General features: G+C 36.1%; 2 protein-coding genes and 1 pseudogene across 2 annotated transcripts; all 3 read right to left on the reverse strand.

Moving 5' to 3' along the window:
• Nucleotides 1-2410: 2410 nt before the first annotated feature.
• Nucleotides 2411-8322, reverse strand: LOC137726105 (probable O-methyltransferase 3). Its single transcript, XM_068464976.1, has 2 exons — nt 7512-8322; nt 2411-2751 (listed from the first exon to the last, which is right to left on the reverse strand). The coding sequence occupies exons 1-2, from the start codon at nt 8286-8288 to the stop codon at nt 2452-2454; spliced, it is 1077 nt and encodes a 358-aa protein (XP_068321077.1). The 5' UTR covers nt 8289-8322; the 3' UTR covers nt 2411-2451.
• Nucleotides 8323-14588: 6266 nt separating this feature from the next.
• The window catches only part of LOC137722453 (trans-resveratrol di-O-methyltransferase-like), a 37892-nt pseudogene continuing 25357 nt past the window's right edge, over nt 14589-27123 (reverse strand).
• LOC137727069 (cyclic phosphodiesterase-like) lies at nt 23580-25448 on the reverse strand. Its single transcript, XM_068466008.1, has 3 exons — nt 25245-25448; nt 25081-25120; nt 23580-23749 (listed from the first exon to the last, which is right to left on the reverse strand). Exons 1-3 carry the CDS (start codon nt 25446-25448, stop codon nt 23580-23582), a joined length of 414 nt encoding a protein of 137 aa, XP_068322109.1.

The following is a 27123-nucleotide window of genomic DNA, read 5'->3' on the forward strand; positions in this document are numbered from 1 at the left end:
TCAAATGTATCTCAAATGTAGCTTACCTGGGCCTCCTCAGCACCATGCAACAGTATGCATAATTATGGTAATGCACATATTAAAATATGATGCATATATGACAGGATATTTAATTCGTATTTCTTTTTAAATACGTTTTCTGGGAAATACGTCAAGCATACGTATATATATATATATATACTGAAAAATAACTGCCCACTCACTGATAAGTAGCCGGCTCGTAACCCTCACGCCTAGTTTGGTTACATTCGTCGTCCGTACAAGTTTCACCTATAACAGAATAATTATAAAATCATCAATTAAACGCACACACAAACATTCGTCCATAACTTTCTCATACGTTGCTCAATTTGGGTGTGTGAATATACCACGGTGATCTACACGACGTCACGAACGCGTGACAATTTTTAGAACTCAATTTGGAGCTCTCACGCGCCCCCACGCGCCCTGTTCACGTGCTGCCCACGCGCGCGTCTTCTTCCTCGCGTCGCCGGACTGGTTTCGCCGGAGGTGGGTGTTTTGCCGGAATTTCTGGGTAAATTTCAAAGTGTCATAACTTCTTCATTTCTTAACCATTTTCGACGTACAATATATCAAAATGAAGGTATTGACGAGACGAACACATCCATACCTGCCTTGACCTCTAACTCGGTGTGGATTCACCAGAAAAAGCCCCGAAAGCTGCGGCCAAACTTTGAACTTGTCGTTCTCCGTGTTCCTACGTCCATTTTTCACGTAATTTATACCAAAATGAAGCCCTAATCATAATCTACCACGTTGGACTAGTTTTAGGGCCTAAAAACAACGGAATCAAAATTTTCCAAAAATACGAAAATTCGGCCGAACTTACAGTTCGTGATCCCGACGTCCAAATCCTTCAAACGAAGCACTCCGAGCTTCCTTAGGACCTCACCAAGCTTCCTACAAGCTTCAAAATCCCAAAAAACATCAAGTTTTACGTGTTCATGAACAGTGCACACGCACAGTGAAATTGAAATCCATGTTTTCCGAAGTGAAACTCACCTGAAATTGGTACCATCGTGTTCGTGTGGTCTTCAGGAGTACGATGGTGGTCTTAGATCCTTCGTTGGTATAGTTTTGGGGTGGTTTTGTGGGTGGTCCGTGTGAGTTCGAAGGAGAGAGAGAGAACTGACAGAGAATGAGAGGTTTGTGAGGGAGGAGAGAGAGAGAGACAAGATGCAGAAATGGGGGAGAGATTTGAGGGATGTGGGGTTCCTACCCAATTCCCAAATCATCAAGTTATAACATATAAACCTAGTTCTAAGTCTTAAATTTAAGTCCCTAAAACTAATGAATATTCCAATTAACATTAGTTTAGGAACTTCAGGTAAAAACCAATGCCAACTTTACGCCCCTTAGTCCCGTTTAAGGGCATTTTCGTAACTTCACGTCCTCGGAATTAAAAATTCCGGGACGGGTTGTGGCATTACATGTGTGGAACTGTCATAATTTTTAATGCTTGTAAAACTACAAAGAACTATCAGAACAAATTTACACATGTATGCACGATTGATTCTGACTCTTTTTTTTTTTTTTTTTTTTTTTTGCTAATAGACTGATTATGATTATTTATGCTTATAATATTTACAAAGTAGTCAAAATTATTATACATGTGTGTGCGACCAATCATATCACTCTTTAGAATGAATTATATTAAATCATTAATAGGTCCCTTTGGTATTGTTTTTTTTACAAAAAAACTGCTTTACTTTTCAGTTAAGCAATAAAAACTGTTTGATAAAAATAAAATATCCTACTTTTACAAGTTTTTTTAATAAAAAAAATGGAGTTGAGTCTTTTAATAAATATTTTCAATTTTTGTAATACTTTCATTAATTAAAAAACAAAAGACATTATTTATGCTTTTAGACACAATCATCTACCACTACAACAACCATAACCTCTTGCATCACCATTGCCATTACCGCTTATATTGTTGTCACCACCACCACACCACAATCACTCCGCCATCATCACCACAACCATCACCGCCACCACTACCACCACAACTACAACTGCCATTACCATTATTGTCGCCACCACCACCATCATAACCACAATGGCCACCACCACAACTGCCACTATCGTTGTTGTCACTTGTCGCATCCCTACCACCATTATTACCTCTGCAAGACTACAACACAACCACCAAACCCCTTTATTGACACCACCACATCCAACATCACAACCATTACTCTTACCACCTTTGTCATTGTCATCGTCCCTACTATCATGTTCATTTCTATCATTATATAATTATATCACTTTTTACATTCAAATTTACCAAACGCCTTTTCACTGTTTTTCATTCTCACAATACTTTTATAAATATAGTTTATCAAACACTCAACTACTTTATTTTGTAGCTGATTAGTCTTAAAACTCATCATCCACGTAAATCACACATATTACATGGTTGCTTCTAACTTTCTAAAGAAAAACTTCAATGAGGGATCTCAAACCAAATATTGGTGTCACCTTGTAGCTGCTGAAACCAGCCTCCAGAAAGAGCTTTTTCCAGTCTTTCTCGCTCCTCTCTCTTCCAGTGACCACAACCATCATCAACAGATCAAACAAAAGCTTTGCTTCGGTTATTTCATGCTCATCTTTCTCTTCGTTTATCACTATGTCTATGATTATAACTTTCCCTTGGCCATTGCTTGCAATTGCTTCCCTGCATTTCTTCAAAACCTTCAAGCATTCCTCATCGCTCAGATCATGCAAAATCAGCTGCCAATTACCCAATTTTCACATCATATAACCAAAATCGTCTTTGTCAAAGCCGCTGTTATTAGCAGCAGTCGAAAATTTAACACATTTTTAAGTGCTTTAAAGAAAAGTACTTGGAACTTCTTCCCTTAATCACCATTTCGAAAAGCAGTTCAGCTCCAGGTCCTTTTAACCCAAAACCACATTTGTGGCATGTTTAGTTGGAGTCCAGAAAACCATGAATTATTCAAGTTTGAAATAAACATATCATCTTGGAGATCTAAATACTTAGTTGTTCATGTATGCCACTAAACTTATTGTTGGAGCAATATTCGAAAATATGAAAAAATAACAATATAATTTCAATGATAATAATCAAATTCATAAGATTAACATAAACAACTAAAGAGAAAATTAGAAAAACTGACAAACTTGCAGATTGAGGCTTGCATAAATGTAATGTCCTAAAGACAGAATTTCACTCATATTATTGTGCCTGTAGTTCAGTAGGCGTTTGTCTCCCAAGATTCAACAATCTATAATCCGAAGTCAAAACACTTCAATTTTCGGACTCTGGCGAACGTCTATATTCTGTACTCTCTAGACACGATTCAGAATTTGACTAACAAAAAATAAAAGACCTTGGAGCAGGGACAGAGCTAGAAATTTCTTCTAGTGGGGACAACCCGAAAATCAACTAAGAAAACCTTATTATAGTATCTTATACCTAATATGATAATATAGATGATTTCAAATGATGATGCATCACAATTCAAATATTACAAAAATTTCAATGTAGTAGTGGAAAGTGACAAGGTGATAAGAAAAATATTAATACATGATTACGCATGAGAGGTTTTTCGGTTTGAATGACAGAATAAGAACATTTTTGCTCATATAATATTTAATATGGAGTATATGCAGTATGAAGGTATGTTGAATATTAGATTCATATATTTTCTTCAAAGATAACGCTTGTGTAGTATATAATTGTAATCTACAACTTAACAAACGAACCACTTGAGTGGGGGCATATACCCCCAGTGGGCCTTCATTGGCCCCGTCCATGCCTTGGAGAAAACTCTAGACAAGTGGGATGGATGAGTTTATATAGATCTCAAGCCATCTCTTTTGAAACATTGTGATTGTTACCTAAAGTTCCAACGAACAAATGCAACTCATGAATTTGAATTCAACTATAACACTTGACTCTTATTTTTCATTCACACAAAAATTAAATATTATAAAATAATATTATAATATATAATTTCCAACAATCCCCCACATGAATGAAAAATTAGGAAGAATTTGAGAGTATAGGCGGACAAGAGATGCATTGGGAGATGTGTCTTTTGGACTTGAACCTAATCTAGTGAATAGTTATCAGATTTACTTGGTGACGTAGTAGATGTGAAAGATCTTGAACTATTCACTGCAACAGTAAACCGAGATAATAAGCAACACACATCTTTTATCCTAATATATTACAGTTCATATGGTTGTGTTCATTTTGATCCTGAATTCATAAGAGCTTTAGAGAATTTAGTCATCTCATTCTCATAGAAATGACCCACTTCTACTCTCACATAGGTGACCATTGATTAAGAATAGTCTACTCTATTCCTCTTATTTATAAGATATCATTGTCATTAAGTATAAATATACACCCTAAAACTTCTACAGACAACACACTTCTTCCATCATAGGAATGAGGTATATAATGTGTTAACTTCTTTGAATCATGCCCAACTAGTTTGCCTATTGAACTTAGACTATAGTATCTCCAATCAACTAAGTTAGGTTTCTGTCCGGCTGATTCATTAGTTATATTGGCTTTAGCCTCATTCCCTTCGATGATCAACTTACTCTTTAGTCAATCCTTTAATAATTGGTACTACTTAGGTTGACTATCTTTAATGGTATACACAATCCATCTTATGAAATTATATTTCATACGAAGTAGATTTACAATTTCAAGTCCTCAATTGTACACATTGGGACTTTAGTAAGTAATTTGCTAATATTTGGGCATACTCCCCCACTTAAGATAATTGTAGGAAGGTCTCTAACTCTTCATACCTTAAAGTTACTCATTATAAGAGATAACTGTTTTTATATTATCTCTCTTTTAAGAAACAAATTACTCGTATTTGAACTTCATGTTTAGCCCTTATTCGGCTAAATGATCACATGAGTACATGTTCACTAGCCTTATTTAAGGTTATCTTCAATTCCAGTATAGATTATGCATTTGCACATCCATATGTACTTTGACTTCAAATTATCAAAATTCAATCAGCCAGCATCATTGAATTCATAACATGTTCATTAATATTCTTGCTTAATAAGCATCATCATGTCTATATTAATTGTGTATGCTTACTCAATAAACATCAATTTCAGCACTTCATCATTCTCTTTACGAAATACCCCCATACTTTCTGTCCATTCATCGTTTTCTACGACGATGATAACTCATGTAAAAATGAGTTCAAAGATTTATAATTTGACTAGGAACAACAAATTTTATTTCACGCTTCCAAGTCCAAATTATTAATCCCTTGGGCTTCTTATCATTCATAATCATGACTGGTAGAAAAACGCAGTTTTTAGTTATGCAACTCTTATTACAAGTGCTTATCATTCTATAAATATGCTTAACTAAACTGAGTTTACAAAAAAACTAGAAAACCTCAACGTTATATAAGGTTTCTTTTCCTTAATATCGCATAATTATTAAGAAACAAAGACTGATTTCAAGTTTCTCTAGCACTATGGCTTTGAAGCCTTCACATACCAGCCAATTTCATTTCAGTGACTATGAAATCAATGGTTCTTTTTGTCACAACCAAAGTTCTTAGTCACATACGGACATAAGGGGTTTATCTTCTCTTTCATGAAAAAAGAACTTATCGCATTGTGGATTAAATGCATCAATTCAGACTCATTCCTTTCTGAAAAAGGATCTGAGTTCACGAACTAGTATCACTGTAACCATTCTAAATTTGCAGATAAAGCAAATTCTTGAATCAAGTCATTTCACTTGACCTTAACCGACACCTTTTTTCAGTGTAAACTAAAATTGAGCATACTTTAGCATGGGCCTATCCTGGCCTCGTTGATTTCAAATGATGCAACGATTTGCAAACCCATCAAGAACCGTTGTGTTGTTTCTAAATTCCTCCATCAGTACAAATATGTCTCGCGTATTTTATACATGTAGATAGTAAAATAATTTAAGGACTTATGAAATCTTACCGCAACTTATTATCCACATTCTAATAATGATGTCTCATTTTTCCAGAGAAAGGAATTGGAAACACCGACAATCAGTTATTTAAACTAAACTACATATATGTATAAAGGATCGACATGTGTTTCACAGAAACATGTTGGGTCCTAGAATCAAACTTTAGTGATCCAGATTAATGCATAAACTATAACCTTATAATGCCAAATTATATAAGAAAGTGCATGATCCTCGTGGCATGTGTATATGCATGCCATGTCAATTAACAGTTAATGGACAATTCTGCACATACCTCTTACGGTGTGAAGGGTCAAATTTTCAAAGACCCCAAAAAAGATGTTGAAAACCCTCTTTTGTTTGAATCAAAATCATTCAAACCAAAAGGCATGAATCGAACTCCAATAATATCCATTCTCTTTTTACTATTATCTTCATCAACATCGTTAAGAAACCATTTAACTAGCACAATGGTTGGCAAGATTTGAATTCGCAAAACCAATCACATATCACAAGAACTGATCACCATTCTCAATGTCTAATTTTTAGAATATTGAACCAACAACAATAACGTTAAGTGGAAAAAAGAATTAAATAAACAATACCATAACAAACTACTCATGTCCTTCTTAATGAAGATCAAGAACAATTCCTTCACAGCAATATGCATGTGTCTAAAAGTCTAAATTTTAAACGGCAGTTTCACTAACATATATTCAGATCATTCTTTTCTACTTTATCAATATAATTATTTCTTAAATTCATATTTTTCTAATTATTGCATAAGAATTTTTGTTTTTAGATTGTTAGAGCAATATTAGAAAATATGAAAAAATAACAATATAATTTCAATGACAAATTCACAACATCAAGTATACATGAGATTAACATAAACAACTAGAGAGAAAATTAGAAAAACTGACAAACTTGAAGATTGAGGCTTGCATAAATGCAATGTCCTAAATACAGAATTTCGCCCCTTCTCTTATACTTGTAGTTCGGTAGGCGTCAATCTCCTAGGATTCAACAATCTATAATCTGAAGTCAAAGCACTTCAATTTTCGAATTTTGGCGAACGTCTATATTCCGTACTCTCCAGACACGACTCGGAATTTGACTAACAAAGAATAAAAAACCTAAGGAAAACTCTACTCTTAATTATTTAGACGAGTGGGATGGTTGAGTTTATATAGAACTCAAGCCATCCCTTTTGAAACAATTGTAATTGTTGTCTAAAGTTCCAACGAACAAATACAACTTATGAATTTGAATTCAACTATAACACTTGACACTTATTTTTCATTCATACAAAAATTAAATATTATAAAACAATATTGTAATATATAATTTCCAACACTTTTATGCCAAACGTTACTAAAAGAATTTTTTGCTACCTGAAAATGCTTTTAGCCATTTTTAACCACTTCCAAACATTACCATATTCTATTCCATCTTGTTATAAAAGGCTAAATGGTTGATGCAATTACATATGGTCAAAAACAGAAGATAATTGAAAAGTTGAAAATTTGCTTACCTTGAGGAAAACAGCATCCGCTGGAGGGATACCCTCGAACATGTCTCCTCCAACAAACTTCAAATTTTCACTGTCTGGCAAATCAGCAACAACGTGTGGAAGTTCAAGAACTGTGCATTTCAGTCGAGGGAAAGCGTTACAGAGAATTCTAGCGACTTTTCCAGTCCCACCACCAACATCAACCAATGAACTCAACCCATCAAAGATTGGCTTGCAATCTCTAATCACCAATTTCACCATTCCAGAATCACTAGCCATTGCCTTATTGAAAAGACTGCTGTATTCGGGGTTTCGTTCCCCGTATTCCCAAAACCCCACCCCATGAGCGCTCTCAAAAGGCGTGACCTCACTTCCTCGAAACCAGTTTCCGAGGAACTGCCACGGTGCTGCGGAAGCTGGATCGAGCATCGCCAGAACGAACGGAGACAAGCTGGGTACTTTGTCTTTCAGGAGGAGCCTAGAAGACGGTGTGAGATCATACGCCTCTTCTTCTCCTTCATCTGCTTCTCCATGATTTTTAGGAACTTGGTTTCGTGCAAAGAAGCCGGAGTGCACCATGAGGCGCATGAGCCGGTGCACATTACCGGTTTTAGCCGGGTGGATCTGAAGTGCTGTGACCAAGTCAGGTAGAGTAATGGGCTGTCCGTGGCGGTCAATTATGTCCGGTATGCCGAGCTGCACTACACACTTGAGTGACATTGAAGTTATGAAGCTGAATACATGCTTGTACAAATGGGACTGTGCTCCAAACAAATCTCTTGCTTCATCTCCCTCCATAACTATTCTGTAGTCACCAACGAAGCAGCCCGGTTTTTATACAACTAAACTAAAGTCTTCTCCATCTGAAAAGGCTATACATAGCTTCATCCACAATTATAGTCCTGCTAAACATAATCCTCAATAATTATTAGATCTAAGCTTATAATTTAAATTTAGTGATTAATTAATTAAATTAATTGAATGTATTCAAATTTAGCCATTAAATTTGAATTAATTATTGTAACCGAAAAGTTAGCCTAAAAAAAAGGCTAGGGATTACATTTAGCTTGTCTGATGCCCTCTAGTTAAATAATGACTTGATGTACTTTATAAAATTATAGACCAGCCATCAATTAAAGATAAATTTTTGAACAAATCGAGTCACTTTTTAGCTTTTAAACTTTTAATCCTCCCTATTAGAGATGATCTTAGAATCATGATATCAAGTAATAGTCAAGAAACATATAACCCTCCACCATATCGGATATCCCTAAAGTATGCATTATATTACATCATTGCTAGAAAGAAAAGAGTTTAAGAAAGTGGCATTTTTGTAAAAAGCACACAATAATTGTGCACTACCGTTAATTGATGTTTCTCGGTAAATAAAAATATTAATCCAACATAAATAAATAATAAATCCAGTACCTACTAGGTAATCTACTCCAAATCCAGTCTGTATTGTTTTAGCAAAAACAACAAGAAGGTAATTGTGTTGGGGTTTGGTTGTGCGGAACCAAGATTCAAATAGCAATTATATTACAATGCAAATCACAGTTGAATAAAATAATAAGAAATAAAGACTAAAATATTTTTGTACTTTATATTACAATACAATTCTCAAAGTGTATTTTGTACTTCAATTCGTGTACCACCACACATTCCGATAAGAAATATATGATCCATTCTTAACAAATTGACCATTCAAGCCTCAATGTCGGTTGATTTTGATTTTAATATAAAAAAAAAAACCAATAAAAACTAGCACATGCACACTTTATTTTTATTTTTTATACACCTTTTTAATTTTTAATTATGAGATCAGATAAATTTTAAAAAAATAATAATAACAAAAATGTGACAGCCAGTTCTAAAAATTTTAAAACGTATCCGTGAAAAGACGATTTTGCCCCTAGTGTGATTTTTTTTACGTTGTGTGGTTGTTTTGAGTTGGTGTGGCTGGTTGTGGACCACACGCACACTACCATAATTTCCCTCACCCTTTCCCCCTATCCCTGCACCTATCCTGTGCCATTTCCCTTCCCATTTTCATATCCCTTGTACGGACACACCTCCAAAACCCATGTAATCTTCACAGATCGAAGAAACAAAGTACATATCCATGCTTGTGAGGTCCATTGGAGTCCAACCATACCCATTTCAGGTAAGGATACCTTCATTTTTACGTCGAACTCGGGATACCCGATTTTTGGTACTGTTCATGCACACGTGAATTCTTATGTTTTGGGGAATTTCAAGCTTGTAGAAAGCTTGGTGAGGTCATTAGGACACTCGGGGTGGTTCGTTTGAAGGTTTTGGACGTCGGGATCGCGAGTTTCGAGGTTGGCCGGAGTTGGGGGTATTTTCCCGGTGAGATTTCGTGGATTTTAGCACTTGAAAGTGGTATGATTTTGTTCCTCTCGTTGTAAGCTTCAATTTGGTACCAATTTTGTGAAATTTGGTTGAAAAATGAAGAAGATAGGACGATTTGAAGTTTTTCTCGATTTTCCGACACAGGCGACGGTGCCGGAGCCTCGCCGGAGAAGACGACGGAATATTCCGTCAGTTTGGACGGAATATTCCTAACGCCGTTGACGGAATCCATTAAAGTTAACGGAATATTCCTGACGGCGTTAACTGACGCCGTCAGCGTGCCAGGCACGTGCCTGCGCGTGGCCGGCGCGTGGGGGTGCGTGCGGTGGTGAAAATTTTTTCTAAAAATATGGGGATGTTCCTGAGGTTGAGTAGATCACGTTGGTGTATTCATACACCCCATTTGAGCATTGTATGAGAAGTTATTTCTTAAGTTTGGTTATGTGCTTTAAAATTAACGTTTTTATAGTTGTTTCGCATATAGGTGATACCTATCCCGAGGACGAGCATGGTCACTCGAGGCAGGGGGGTTACGACCCTTCCACATACTAGTGAGTGGGCTTTTGGTTTTCCGTATATACCTATATACTTATACTTTTCCCAGAAAGTAATTTAGAACGTTTATTCGTTTATATGTCATGCTTATAGTTGCCGTTGTTTATGCATCGTTAATTGTGTATATATATATATATATATATATATATATATATATATATATATATATATATGTATGTTTGGTGCTGCGAACGCACAGATAAGTGCCAGGTGAGTTGTGATTTATGTTTACATTCAATAGTGATTTGAGATGCATAGAGAGCTCATAACCTGTACCCCGGTGTCAGTGTTCCTGCCCAGAGTTGGGCACAGTCCTTCACCTGATGTTCACTTCCCGCACCACACGCTCAGCTTGGATCCAAGTTAGGTGCACAGTCCTGTCGTACAGACCACTCTAGGTGGTTCTCACTCGTAGGTGACCTGCGATTATTCGCCCAGCCTTCACGTGATCGTAGCACTTGAGCGTACTTATATTACACCCAGGCTTGTTGTACAGACCACTTTAGGTGATTCCGACTCATGTGTAGGTCTAGTTAGTTAGAGTGAGATTTGAGCTCTAGATTCAGCCGTACAGGTCACGTTAGGTGACTCCGGTTGACAGATTATATGACATTGATGTGATAGTACCTGAGCACTTGCATTTTTCTTTGAGGTTCTGGCATAGCATATTTGACACACCCCGACTGAGATCAGGGCGTGCTGGCCGTCACACGAAGGTGACGTAACCATGTGCACGTGCGGAAGCTAATAAAATAGTAATAAAAGTACGAGTAATTAAAAACTCTAGCATACAAGGTACTAAGAATAAGTGCTAGCGTAAGTGAGACGCTAAGTTCAAAGCAATAAGTCTACAGCAGTCCAAAAGCAAAAAATGCGACAATAGTACACCCGAAGGTGACCCTACAATGGTGAGTGTCTGTCAGAAATGCCGGGACGCCCTCTGGGAAACCACCGAAACTACTACTCAACTAGAACCTGGAGGGGCGCAAAACAAAAGCGTGAGTGGGCAAAAACAAAGCTTTCGAAAACCATTCAATAAAATACATTCTAACCCCTCGCCGTAAAACCTGTATACTTCCCAGAACATAAATATACGTATAGTATATATGCCAATCATGCTCAAATATATACCATGTGCTCAATAATATGCCATGTCGAAACCTTATAATGATATGCAAGTGCTCAGGTATAATCATGTCAATATCACGTAATCTGGCAGCCGGAGTCACCTAACGTGACCTGTACGGCTGCGTCTAGAGCTCAAATCTCAAATTCAATAACTGAACCTGCCCACGAGTCGGAACCACCTAAAGTGGTCTGTACGACAGGCCTGGGTGTAACATATATATACGCTCTAGTGCTACGATCACGTGAAGGCTGTGCGAATAATCGCGGGTCACCTACGAGTCAGAACCACCTAAAGTGGTCTGTACGACAGGACTGTGCACCTAACTTGGATCCAAGCTGAGCGTGTGGTGCGGGAGGTGAACATCACGTGAAGGACTGTGCCCTACTCTGGGCGGGAGCACTAACACCGAGGGTGTAGGTTATGAGCTCTCTAAGCATCTCAAACTACTGCTGAATGTAAATATAAACAACACTTACCTGGCACTTACCTGTGCGTCCACAGCACCCAATATGCATATGTATATATATGCCGCTACTAACATAACCAACGATACATGAATGACGATAAAGTAATGCATGGCATAAGTAATAAACATTAATTAAATTTCTGGGAAAAATATAGTATATAGGTATATACGGAAAACCAAAAGCCCACTCACTGGTATGTGGAAGGGTCGTAGCCCCCCTGCCTCGAGTGACCATGCTCGTCCTCGGGATACGTATCACCTATATGCGAAACAACTACAGAAACGTCAACTTTAAAACACATAACCAACTTCTCGTAATAACTTCTCATACATTGCTCAAAATGGACAATTGAATATACCAACGTGCTCTACACAACCTCAGGATCACAACCATATTTTTAGAAAAAATTTCCACCGCCGCACGCGCCCCCACGCGCCGGCCACGCGCAGGCACGTGCCTGACACGCTGACGGCGTCAACTGACGCCGTTAGGAATATTCCTTCAGTTTTGACAGATTCCGTTAACGGCGTCAGGAATATTCCGTCAGACTTGACGGAATATTCCGTCTCCTTCTCCGGCGAACCTCCGGCGACGTCGCCGGCGCCGGAAACTGGAAAAACCTGCAATCTACGTTTTCTCACTCGTTTCTCCACCATTTTTCGTGATTCTTGAACCAAAATGAAGCCCTAGACTAGTAGAACACGTCCATACAAGTTTTAAGGGCTAAAAACCACAAGATCATACCTGTCCACACAAACCAAAACCGGCCAACTTCGAACCAGGCTATTCCGACGTCTAAATTTGTCCAACGAGTTACTCCGGGACTCCTGGGAACCTCACTAAGATATCTACGAGCTTCAAAATTCCAAAAACGTGCTAGATTAATGTTTGCATGAACAGTACACAAATCTGCCATTGTCGAATCGACGTGAAAACGACGGATTTCTTACCTGAAAATGGTACGATTGTGCTCCCACGAACTTCACGATCTCGACTGTGCTCTTAGTTTCCTCGATCTGTGATGATTTAGTGTAGTTGTGTGTGTGTCCGTACGAGTTCGAAGGAAGAAGAAGAAAGAAGGGAGCTTGGGAGAGAGAGACAGGAAAGAGACAGAGAAAGGGATAGAGACAGTGAGAGTGTGTGTGTGGCCCAGCACCTGCCAACACCGCACCAAGCAACCAAAAACATAACGAAACGAATTAGGGGCAAAGTTGTAATTTCACACGTACGGTTACATGAATTTTGGGACGGGCTGTCACAATATTCCTGAGCATGACTTATATATATATATATATATATATATTCTATTTTCTGGGAAGTATACAGGTTTTACGGCGAGGGGTTAGAACTTATTTATTAAATGGTTTTCGAAAAGCTTTGTTTTTGCCCACTCACGCTTTTGTTTTGCGCCCCTCCAGGTTCTAGTTGGCTAGCACGTTTGGTGGCTTCCCTGAGGATTTCCCCGGCATATCTGACAGACCACCACCAGTGTAGGACCACCTTCGGGTGTGCTTTTGTTGCGTCGTTTTCTCCTGGATTGCATTAGGCTTTCATGCTCTGAACTTAGTGTCGCACTTACGCTTGCACTTGTTCGTTGTTACCTTGTGTAAAACTAGTTTTTATTTATTCGTACTATTTATATTATTATTTTATTAGCTTCCGCACTGTGCACATGGTTACGTCACTTCCACGTGACGGCCAACATGCCCTGATTTGGATCGGGGTGTGTCAAAAAAAATAACTAAAATTGTGTAAAAAATAAAAATCAATGTGTAAATAGCATACTCCAAATTTTTTTGTCCAAAAAATAAATTTGTCAAATTAAATGAGATTCAAATTCACATTAGAGTACAAAGATAACACTCATTTTCACCACAACGATCAAGAACCACCTGCAAACTAATGCATAATTTTGGGTTGATTGTAACTTGCACAAATCAAAGTACTGGAATTATATCTATCAAAATGTGAAAATGAAGAAAAGTCCCCCAATTATCTATCAATGCAAGAACAATTATTTAATTAAAACTAAGGGAAAAGAAATGCTAGAAATAGTCATTTACACGTGTGGAACTGTCATAATTTTTAATGCTTGTAAAACTACAAAGAACTATCAAAACAAATTTACACATGTATGCACGACTGATTCTGACCCTTTTTTATTTTTTATTTTTTATTTTTTGGCTAATAGACTGATTATGATTATTTATGCTTATAATATTTACAAAGTAGTCAAAATTAATATGCATGTGTGTGCGACCAATCATATCACTCTTTAGAATGAATTATATTAAATCATTAATAGGTTCCTTTGGTATTGTTTTTTTTTACAAAAAACTGCTTCACTTTTCAGTTAAGCAATAAAAACTGTTTGACAAAAATAAAATATCCTACTTTTATAAGCTTTTTTAATAAAAAATGGAGTTGAGTCTTTTAATAAATATTTTCAATTTTTGTAATACTTTCATTAATTAAAAAGCAAAAGACATTATTTATCCTTTTAGACACAATCATCTACCACCACAATATCCGTAACCTCTTACATCACCATTGCCATTACCGCTTATATTGTTGTCACCACCACCACACCACAATCACTCCGCCATCATCACCACAACCATCACCGCCACCACAACCACCACAACTACAACTGCCACTACCATTATTGTCGCCACCATCACCATCATAACCACAATGGCCACCACCACAACTGCCACTACCGTTGTTGTCACTTGTCGCATCCCTACCACCATTATTACCTCTGCAAGACTACAACACAACCACCAAACCCCTTTATTGACACCACCGCATCCAATATCACAACCATTACTCTTACCACCTTTGTCATTGTCATCGTCCCTTCTATCATGTTCATTTTTATCATTATATAATTATCACTTTTTACATTCAAATTTATCAAATGCCTTTACACTATTTTTCATTCTCACAATACTTTTATAAATATAGTTTATCAAACGCTCAACTACTTTATTTTGTAGCTGATTATTCTTAAAACTCAGCATTCACGTAAATCACACATATTACATGGTTGCTTCTAACTTTCTAAAGAAAAACTTCAATGAGGGATCTCAAACCAAATATTGGTATAGCTGCTGAAACCAGCCTCCAGAAAGAGCTTTTTCCAATCTTTCTCGCTCCCCTCTCTTCCAGTGACCCCAACCATCATCAGCAGATCAAACAAGAGCTTTGCTTCGGTTATTTCATGCTCATCTTTGTCTTCGTTTATCACTATGTCTATGATTATAACTTTGCCTTGGCCATTGCTTGCAATTGCTTCCCTGCATTTCTTCAAAACCTTCAAGCATTCCTCATCGCTCAAATCATGCAAAATCAGCTGCCAATTACCCAATTTTCAAATCATATAACCAAAACCGTCTTTGTTAAAGCCGCTTTTATTAGCAGCTGTTGAAAATTTAACATATTTTTAAGTGCTTTAAAGAAAAGTACTTGGAACTTCTTCCTCAATCACCATTTCAAAAAGCAGTTCAGCTCCAGGTCCTTTTAACCCAAAACCACATTTGTGGCATGTTTAGTTGGAGTCCAGAAAACCATGAATTATTCAAGTTTGAAATAAACATATCATCTTGGAGATCTAAATACTTAGTTGTTCATGTATGCCACTAAACTTATTGTTGGAGTAATATTAGAAAATATGAAAAATAACAATATAATTTCAATGATAATAATCAAATTCATAACATTAAGTATATATGAGATTAACATAAACAACTAGAGAGAAAATTAGAAAAACTGACAAACTTGAAGATTGAGGCTTGCATAAATGCAATGTTCTAAGGACATAATTTCACTCATATTATTGTGCTTGTAGTTTGGTAGGCATTCGTTTCCTAGGATTCAACAACCTATAATCCGAAGTCAAAACACTTCAATTTTCGGACTCTGAAGAACGCCTATATTCCATACTCTCTAGACACGACTCGGAATTTGACTAACAAAGAATAAAAGACCTTGGAGCAAGGACATAGCTAGAAATTTCATCTAGTGGGGGCAACCCGAAAATCAACTATGAAAACCTTATTATAGTATGGCTTATACCTAATATGATAATATGGATGGTTTCAAATGATGATGCATCCCAATTCTAATATTACAAAAATTTCAGTGTAGTAGTGGAAAGTGATAAAGTGATAAGAAAAATATTAATACATGATTACGCGGGAGAGGTTTTTCGGTTTGAATGACAGAACAAGAGCATTGTTGCTCATATAATATTTAATATGGAGTATATGCAGTATGAAGGTATGTTGGATATTAGATACATATATTTTCTTTAAAGATAACGCTTGTGTATTATATAATTGTAATCTACAACTTAACAAACGAATCACTTGATTGGGGGCTTATACCCTCAGTGAGCCTTCATTGGCCCCGTCCATGCCTTGGAGAAAACTCTAGACGAGTGGGATGGTTGAGTTTATATAGATCTCAAGCCACCCCTTTTGAAATAATGTGATTGTTGCCTAAAGTTCCAATGAACAAATGCAACTCATGAATTTGAATTCAACTATAACACTTGACTTTTATTTTTCATTCACACAAAAATTAAATATTATAATATATAATTTCCATCAATCTCCCACATGAATGAAAAATTAGGAAGAATTTGAGAGTATAGGCGGACAAGAGATGCATCGGGAGATGTGTCTTTTGGACTTGAACCTAGTCTAGTGAATAGTTATCAGATTTACTTGGTGACGTAGTAGATGTGGAAGATCTTGAACTATTCACCGCAGCAGTAAACCAAAACAATAAGCAACACACATCTTTTATCCTAATATATTACGGTTCATATGATTGTGTTCATTTTGATCCTGAATTCATGAGAGCTTTAGAGAATTTAGTCATCTCATTCTCATAGAAATGACTCACTTCTACTCCCTAAAACTTCTGCAGACAACACACTTCTTCCATCATAGGAATGAGGTATATAATGTGTTAACTTCTTTGAATCATGCCCAACTAGTTTGCCTATTGAACTTAGACTATAGTATCTCTAATCAACTAAGTTAGGTTTCTGTCTGGCTGATTCATTAGTTATGTTGGCTTTAGCCTTATTCCCTTCGATGATCAACTTACTCTCTAGTCAATCCTTTAATAATTGGTACCACATAGGTTGACTATCTTTAATGGTATACACAATCCATCTTATGAAATTATATTTCATACGAAGTAGATTTACAATGTCAAGTCCTCAACTGTACACGTTGGGACTTTAGTATTTGTAGGAAGGTCTCTAACTCTTCGTACCTTAAAGTTACTCATTATAAGAGACAAACTGTTTTTATATTATCTCTCTTTTAAGAAACAAATTACTCTTATTTGGAGATCATTTTTAGCCCTTACTCGGCTAAATTATCACATGAGTGCATGTTCACTAGCCTTATTTAAGGTTATCTTCAATTCCAGTATAGATTATGCATTTGCACATCCATATGTACTTTGACTTCAAATTATCTAAATTATCACATGTTCATTAATATTCTTGCTTAATAAGTATCATCATGTCTATATTAATTGTGTATGCTTATTCAATAAACATCAATTTCAGCACTTTGTCATTCTCTTTACAAAATACCCCCGTACTTTCTGTCCATTCATCGTTTTCTACAACGATGATAACTCATCTAAAAATGAGTTCAAAGATTTATAATTTGACTAGGAACAACAAATTTTATTTCACGCTTCCAAGTCCAAATTATTAATCCCTTCGGCTTCTTATCATTCATAATCATGACTGGTAGAAAAACACAGTTTTTAGTTATGCAACTCTTATTACAAGTGCTCATCATTCTATAAATATGCTTAACTAAACTGAGTTTACAAAAAAACTAGAAAACCTCAATGTTATATAAGGTTTCTTTTCCTTAATATCGCATAATTATTAAGAAACAAAGACTGATTTCAAGTTTCTCTAGCACTATGGCTTTGAAGCCTTCACATACCAGCCAATTTCATTTCAGTGACAATGAAATCAATGGTTCTCTTTGTCACAACCAAAGTTCTTAGTCACATACGGACATAAGGGGGTTATCTTCTCTTTCATGAAAAAAGAACTTATTGCATTGTGGATTAAATGCATCAATTCAGACTCATTCCTTTCTAAAAAAGGATCTGAGTTCTGATAGGATTAAAAGCACACCACAAAGTAGCACACAAATGTTCTATTAATTTTCCTTATTAACAATAATATTTGTCAATTGTAGCATATGAAAATAAGGGTCTTTTCCGCAGAAGATTGTTTTATCTAATTACTTAAAATGTCACAAAAACTGGGCTGCTGTCTCTACTGACCAGCCACCGAAAAATAATTATTAGACCAACTTACACTTATCTAAAGTCTACAAAATTTTATATGCAGATACTAGACACACAGAATTACACTTATACAAATTTTGGGATTTTTGAAGTTGATTTGCTATTTAAATTAAATCGAAAAAAAAAGGACAAAAACAGATTTTTAAGTAGTTCACAAATTAAGAAAAACGAGTTAGGGGAATTGCTATCCACCACCAAATAATCATACAAACATATTATGTTTCATTCAAATTCCTTTTATTTTCGGATGAAGATGCTCAAGTTGGCTCAATGTTAGAACTCAACCCATTACTCTTTCTTATGTAGTATGTTAAGAGAATGACGTTTTCAACTTAACTTAATCCCTAACATGCAATCTAGAATGGCGTGTTCATAGATTTAACAAGTAGAAATCATTAAGAACAAAAAGAGTTTGAGTCATCACAAGGCATCGTAAGTACTGGTGTTGTCTTACTTATCCTAGAAATTGGTTTACATGTTAATCGCAATTAACAAGTACTACTCTAGAACATATATAGGTCCTCATTCGACAAGGGCAGACACACACATATTCATAACATTAGAATTCTAGATATGCTTACTAAGTATGCATACATAGAAAACACATAAAGAATTCATCAATGAGACAAGTAGTGAATCAATTTTCATCCGTTCATAAAAGTAATTCAAACGAAATGTCATAACAAACTTGCAATCACATTTGGGGCTTCAAACAGCCCCTAACTACTAAAAATTTAGTTACACCATCCTTAAACTAAAACAAAAGATAGATATGAGTTTGAGAAAATAGAACCGAAAGAAATCACTAAGGCTCTCTTCTTTCCTTCCTTTCCCAACGCTACTTTTAAACCAATTCTTGCTGCATCATTTTCTTCTCCTTAACTCACCCACTAATAGTCATTTAGTGATGACAATAAGTGAGAGGAAATGTAAAACAATTGTAACTCCTTGGGTAGCCTTTATGCCAATTACTCCCTCTTAATCCTCATCTTTAATTCCATATCCTGTCAGCTGGTTTGTTCTTGATTGCATCAGTTTTGGCTGCTAGATTTATTGGATTTATTGCTTTCAATGCTTTTTTGTCAGTTACAAACTGCTCAGCCTTTTGGGAACCTTTCAGTGTTCAAACGGCCATAACTTATTCTAGAAAAATGATATTAACAATCCACGAAATGCTCCAGAAAATAGACATCCGTAGATTTCTAAGCATATAAGGCTCATTCTCTAATTCATTCTGAGCTGTCCGCAACTTGTTTCCAAAGTCAGCTGATCTGCACATGCAGTTTTGACGAATTTGTTACTTAAAATCTCACTTGTGCTATTTTTCTTTTCTTTACTTGACAAATCCTACAAAACACAAAAACAAAGTAAATAACTCAAAAATATAAAGAACTAACTAAGAAAAGATAAGTGAATTTGATATAAAATATATATAAATATGAGCTTATCAAGTTCACGAACTAGTATCAGTGTAACCGTTCTAAATTTGCAGATAAAGCAAATTCTTGAATCAAGCCATTTCACTTGACCTTAACCGACACCTTTTTTCAATGTAAGTGTAAATTGAACATACTTCAGTATGGAGCCTATCATGGCCTTGTTGATTTCAAATGATGCAACGATTTGCAAACCCATCAAGAACCGTTGTGTTGTTTCTAAATTCCTCCATCAGTACAAATATGTCTCGCATATTTTATACATGCAGATAGTAAAATAATTTAAGGACTTACGAAATCTTACCACAACTTATTATCCACATTCTAATAACAATGTCTCATTTTTCCAGAGAAAGGAATTGGAAACACCGATAATCAGTTATTTAAACTAAACTACATATATGTATAAAGGATCGACATTTGTTTCACAAAAACATGCATGATCCTAGAATCAAACTTCAGTGATCCAGATTAATGCATAAACTATAACCTTATAATGCCAAATTATATAAGAAAGTGCATGAACCTCGTGGCATGTGTATATGCATGCCAAGTCAATTAACAGTTAATGGACAGTTCTGCACATACCTCTTACGGTGTGAAGGGTCAAATTTTCAAAGACTCCAAAAAAGATGTTGAAGACCCTCTTTTGTTTGAATCAAAATCATTCAAACCAAAAGGCATGAATCGAACTCCAATAATATCCAATAATATCCGTTCTCTTTTAATCTTCATCAACATCGTTAAGAAACCATTTAACTAGCACAACGGTTGGCAAGATTTTGAATTCGCAAAACCAATCACATATCACAAGAACTGATCACCATTCTCAATGTCTAATTTTTAAAGTATTGAACCAACAACAATAACGTTAAATGGCAAAAAGAATTAAATAAACAATACCATAACAAACTGCTCATGTCCTTTTTAATGAAGATCAAGAACAATTCCTTCGTAGCAATATGCATGTGTCTAAAAGTCTAAAATTTAAACGGCAGTTTCACTAACATATATTCAGATCATTCTTTTCTACTTTATCAATATAATTATTTCTTAAATTCATATTTTTCTAATTATTGCATAAGAATTTTTGTTTTTAGATTGTTAGAGCAATATTAGAAAATATGAAAAAATGACAATATAATTTCAATGATAATAATCAAATTCACAACATCAAGTATACATGAGATTAACATAAACAACTAGAAAGAAAATTAGAAAAACTGACAAACTTGGAGATTGAGGCTTGCATAAATGCAAATTCCATACTCTCCAGACACGACTCGGAATTTGACTAACAAAGAATAAAAAACCTAAAGAAAACTCTACTTTAATTATTTAGACGAGTGGGATGGTTGAGTTTATATAGAACTCAAGCCACCCCTTTTGAAACAATTGTAATTGTTGTCTAAAGTTCCAACGAACATATATAATTCATGAATTTGAATTCAACTGTAACACTTGACTCTTATTTTTCATTTATACAAAAATTAAATATTATAAAATAATATTGTAATATATATGCCCATTCTGCTCAGTTTGACTCAAATTCTCTATTCTCAAGCAAAGGGCTTTAAATTAAGAATAAAAAACCTGAAATAAGATTAATTCAAGGGGAAACTAGAAGCAGCCCTTCACACTACCCGTTGTTCATTCCATCTCCTATCTCCTCATTGCCACCTCTCGTCCACCCAACAGCTTTTCAGAACCCATCTTCTTCCTACTCCATTCAATGTGAAACCAGTTAGTTACAAGTGAGTTTTAGTAAGAAATTGTAATGAGAATAATGAAACAGTGAGATATAAGCATATGCCTTGTGACACATGTTTTCTCTCAATGCTCTCTGATTGACTATAAGGAGACGCATTCACTTGTTATGGATATGATAATGTTCCATTAACTTGTAAGTCTAGTAGTTTCTGAAAGACTTGAAATGTAGCTTATGGATGTAGTAATTGCGTATTCATATGGGTTGAAACAAACCGGATGAATATAGTATAACCGTTTATGCGAGTATTTGACTAGTCGGAGATATGTGAATAATGAACTATGCCCATGCGTTTTTATTAAGAAGTTTAGTTTCAGATCTGCAATTGTTGCAATCTATGTTGATGACATGAATCTCAGTAGGACTTTGAGGAACGAAAATTATCATGCACCTTAAGCCGGAATTTGAGATGAATGATCTTTTGAAAACATGTTAATGTCTTAGTCTTGAGATCGAGCATTGTTTTAACGATATTCTAGTCCACTAGTCGAACTACACCAAGAAAGTGTTATGTTATTTTAACAAGAATAAAACGTTATCTTCGAGTACTCCCATGGTCGTCTGTATGCTTAGTGCATAACGAGACCCACATTGTCCAAAGATGGAAGATGAAGAGGTTTTGAAGCCTAAAGTTCAATATTTAAGTGCAATTGGCGCTTTGTTGCACTTGTCTCAGTGTACAAGGCTAGACATATCCTTCTATGTGAAGCTCATAGCGAGACACAGTCATGCGCCTACACGCATACATTGAAAGGTGTTAAAGACACTCTATGATATCTTAATAGGGTACCCTACTCAACTACGAGTGTTGGCACCGCCTCCTTGATCCCAACGTTGATTCTTGCCTTGTTGGTTATGTTGACGCTAGATATTTATCCGAGACACACATGATAAGATCCTAGGTGGTTTATGTCTTTACCATTGGTGATACTGCAATTTCTTGAAGGTTTACCAAGTAAACTTAGTTGTTACATCTTTGAACCATGTTGAATACTCTCATCCTAAGAGACAGCTCATGAGTCTACATAGTTGAGAGCCGTTGCTGAGTATATGCGAAGCACTTGTGGATTGTCATCTATCATTGATGTCCCAACAACGATATTTGAGAATAATTCTGCATGTATATACCGAATTTGAAATGGATGCATCAAAGGAGACCATAGTAAACGTATTACATCGAAATTCTTCTTTTCACATTAGTAACAAGAGCATTACAAGATCCAGTCAATCTCGTCGATCTCTTCACCTAAGTCATTGTTGAAATTCAATTTTCAGAAGCTTGTCTGCGGAATTGGGATGTGTAAACTGTCCGATTTACAACGATAAAAGTCTAATTATAGAGTTTTGTCGAACCCAGGGGGAATATGTGGAGGATACCGAGTTGACCTTAATGTTTTCTTTTTACCTTAGTTCAGGAGCATTTGTCCCATTGAGTTTTGCTAACTCAACGAGGTTTTAATGAGGCATTTATCTTGGACTGGTCATACCCCGATGTGAGCATTCATTGCCGCTTGTTTCTTTAAGCTTCGACTTTGCACTTCTCACCTTTTTCTCTTTGGGTTTTGTCCTGCTTTAGGTTTTATCATTGTCATGTTTTTGTTAGTTTATGTTTCCTTAATGCAACCTTAATCTAGATTTGCATGTATATTGCCTATGTTGATTGAAGACTTCGGCAATCATCCGAGAATACCTGATGCAACTACTTCTTAAGTTTTACACACTCAAAATAAGTGTTATTATTATTTAGGAGTGTAATTCTGTAAATCTAGAAGTAGGATTCCAATAGAATTTCGGAGATTTAATCCCTTTATGACTTGTTATATTACTTGTAAGGCAAGAAAAACCTACTTCACTAGTATAAATAAAGGCAAAAGGCCACAAGGGAGGGTGTACAAGTTATACAATTAAGTCTGCTGATATAGTCATATAAATACAGCCACAACTTAAGCATATAATCCCATACATCTAATTATTGAAATGGAGGCAGTATTCAGCAATCTTCTCCTAAGATCTGAGAGTTTTATCTTTGTAATTAGTTTGGTACAATGCAATGTGAGTTACTAGGAAGCTTAAGCTAATAATGCTCTCATCCAGAATATAAACTTTTTCTTGTGCTTTTTTCCTCTCTTCTTCTGTCAGATGCCCATAGAGGAGACTCATATGTGGCAATGGAGCTGCAAAACAATTATGGTAAAATTGCAGGACAAATTATTTCCCTTGCATAAGTGTTTGGGTTAATATTTAAACATTAGACTTAGATAAAGGAAAGCCCAATGGTGCCAAATTAAAAAGGACTTGCCTAAAACCTAGTATTAAACTTGGAGGCAAATTGAAGCTTTCTCATCCAAAATGCAAGCCACATGCTTACTATTGAAGTGACAAGTGATGGAGACTATCAAAAGAACACTTTGTAGTGGCATTCCAAGTAAAAAGCTGATGACTCACTACCCTCAAAGTGTTTTCAGTTAAGAACAAAGTTACACCAGTTGGGCTAATTTGCCAGTAAAAGGAGGAAGAGGCCCCAGAGACAAGGACATTCAACCAATCAAATAAACAAATATACAAACTCTGATCTCAAGCCAGATTTGCATTCAAAAACTGAAATCAACCCAGATTCAGTCCGTTTTAGCGACAAGCTATCTCTTGTCCAGTTTAAACCTCCGTTATCTCCCTTAGTGGCGTAGTATCGATTCCGTTGTGTAAACTTGTTTACCATCCATCCCTTTTTAGCACATAAACCCCTATTAATTCAAAGAGAAGCGATTGCAAGAGGTTCAACCTTGCCAGACAAGGTGAAATCTTGCCCGAGGCTCTTTGTTTGTTTTCTAAATTTGTAGATCTACTACTTAATGCATTCTCCAGTATGTATTCAAGTTATTTCCATCAATTTTCCTATCTTAAGAGTTCATTTGCATCTGGGTCTGGTTAGTTTAATAGATATGTTATCATTAAAATCAATCAAGAACCACATAAATAGCTTAAAGGGACCTGGACTCCTTTCATTTGAACATACAAGACTATGAACTAAAAGTGTTCGTTTACAAGGCAAGAAAAAGAACTTAATGTAGACTTAACCCATCTACAACAATCCTTTGATAACAAGAAATCTGAGTAACTTGGGGCTCAAGTAATCAACTAAAAACACTCTTGTTCTACATCTGCTATACTGAGATAGCAGTGGCATGCCTAACACTCAGTTAATTTTGATTGCGAGTCTCAAGGCCTACACCTAAAGCCCTACAAAGACACATTTCAGAACTAACTTTGTCCTCTTCTTGTAGCATGTCAACAAGCAAGAGCTCGACTACACATCCAAAGTGTCAATTCCTAGAGGAGCTATGTTGTTGAGGTCCGAGGATTCTTCTCTAGAGAAATTTACGCCTGAGCAACAAGCATGCAAATGAATCAGTAATTTATCTCTCAATCCACATAAAAACAGATAGATTAAAATACAAAATAAAAACATTAATAATTAACGAGCTCTCCTACTATGCCAGCAACTTACGATTCCACAGATTGAAGTCCACACCAGTTTCCATCTCGACCTGAGAAAATAAATTTTCACACATGCTGTAAATAAATTTGATTCATATAATTACCACTAGGTCCACCACTACAAATAATGTAAATCAAAAATAAAAATAAATCTGGAAAATAGTGTATATTTACCTCTTCGGGAAGATGAAAAACGAGGGCTACAGGATGGCAATAGGAAACCCTAGTAACCACGGAATCGACTTTAGTAACAAACGCACGCAAACATAGGTCAGATCGATTGGCGAGCGCGGCCTCGCGCGTCAACCGGAGCGAACCCGCAAGGGGGATGTGGGGCCCAATCTGGGGACCGCCATACTCAGCTCGGAGGCCCCCCATTAGCTTTTTGATCCTGCAGGATACGCCGTCCAGTGGGATTGCCCACACCGAGTAAGACTGCCTTTCCTCCATCTTCACCACCTCGATCTCCAGCTCCGCCGTGGCATCTAGGTTATTTTCCAATTGGTAAGTAACTAATTAAATCAGTTCGGTGACTGAATTAACTTGGTCGCGTCCAAGACGGAGATGGGGAGGAAGGATATTGACAGAGAGAGAGAGAGGTGATTGCATCTGTTTTGGGTTTTCTATTACCATATTTTTGTACCACATTATCATATCATATTAGGTGGCATTTGACATGGACAACCATATCATTTGAGTTAATCAGATTTTTAAATTTAGTTCATTATTTAATAAACTAATAATTTAAAAAAAAGTAGTTAATTAAATGATGAATTAAATTGCTCTTATAACCTCGCATGTATTGGTTTGCATATGTGATTAAGTTGAGGACAACATTGATGTTTATTAGTAGTGGGACGTTGAATGTTCTCTAAATCTTTAGCAACTTTTTCGTTCTTTATTCAAATGTTGGTCATAACTTCGGTTGTGCAACTTGATTCCACTCTTTGTACATTGTGTCTGTTTTCATATAATTTAGTCATGATAACTATTTGATATATGCTTGACCATCCCATTATGCCTGCAGTAATGATGCTATCCCATTTGGCCGTCCTATTTTGCCTGATGGACCAGTTCGTTAGGCACATATAAGAAAGTCGTCGAGTAAAAGTTGTGTCGGCGGTTTTTCTTTTCAAAGTAGGATTCTCTCCTCTTTTATTTTTTTTCCTCTTCTTCCTATTTGAATGGTCACGGTTAAATTACATTGATATCTTATATTAATTTTTTATAGAGAAAGACAAAGACAGACAAAATAGAAAGTGTGAGAGGAGGAGAGAGAAAATGATGGAAATAAGATGAGAGAGAATCTTAGTCATTTTTTTACAGGTCATTGTGGACCCTTGCCCAACAGTTTATACACTTGGCCCCGTCGAAATCTGCCATCGGGCAAAGTTCCTCGAGTCAACGAGCTCTAATTTTGCCAGGCAAATTATGGCACAATACGCACCAATTTGTTGATCTGCCAATTTTTTTTGGAATGGCGTACATGATTTTTCATTTTAACGTGACCTTTGGTTATCTGTTAGAACTTGCTATAAATTTACATGAAAAATCAGATGTAAAACATTGAAACGTCGGAAGTAAAAATAAAGCAGTGAAGAGAGAATATTTGATATCATTGTAGTTTTGTTGGAAAAGAAAGAGGCCCTCCTCACAAATGAAAGCCTTCACAATCATTGACGAAACAAAATACAAAGAAACATAAATACTTATTATCATGCCCAAAAGCTCCAAAAGCGAACGGATTTAAAGCATGCCCAAAAGCTTCTTGCCAATAGGTAGGAAGCATAAACATCATGAATTGCATACTTGATCTGTTCATCAGAGAAAACTGTGGCATTCCAATCAGGAACAACACATCTTCCACCTAAGGATGTGCCTACAACTGGCTTGATATCAAAACCAACTTCACTTGCCAACTCCGCTAATCCCCATGTTGCGAGATTGGGTTTCTTCAGTACCTTGGCTGCCAAATCACCCTGGTCTGCACCTATCTTAAACTTACTATAATGAAGGGTCTGGGAGAGTTTTAATTTCAGTCGCATTCCCACAA

Source organism: Pyrus communis, chromosome 2, assembly GCF_963583255.1.
Source record: "Pyrus communis chromosome 2, drPyrComm1.1, whole genome shotgun sequence".
Taxonomy (NCBI): Eukaryota; Viridiplantae; Streptophyta; class Magnoliopsida; order Rosales; family Rosaceae; genus Pyrus; species Pyrus communis.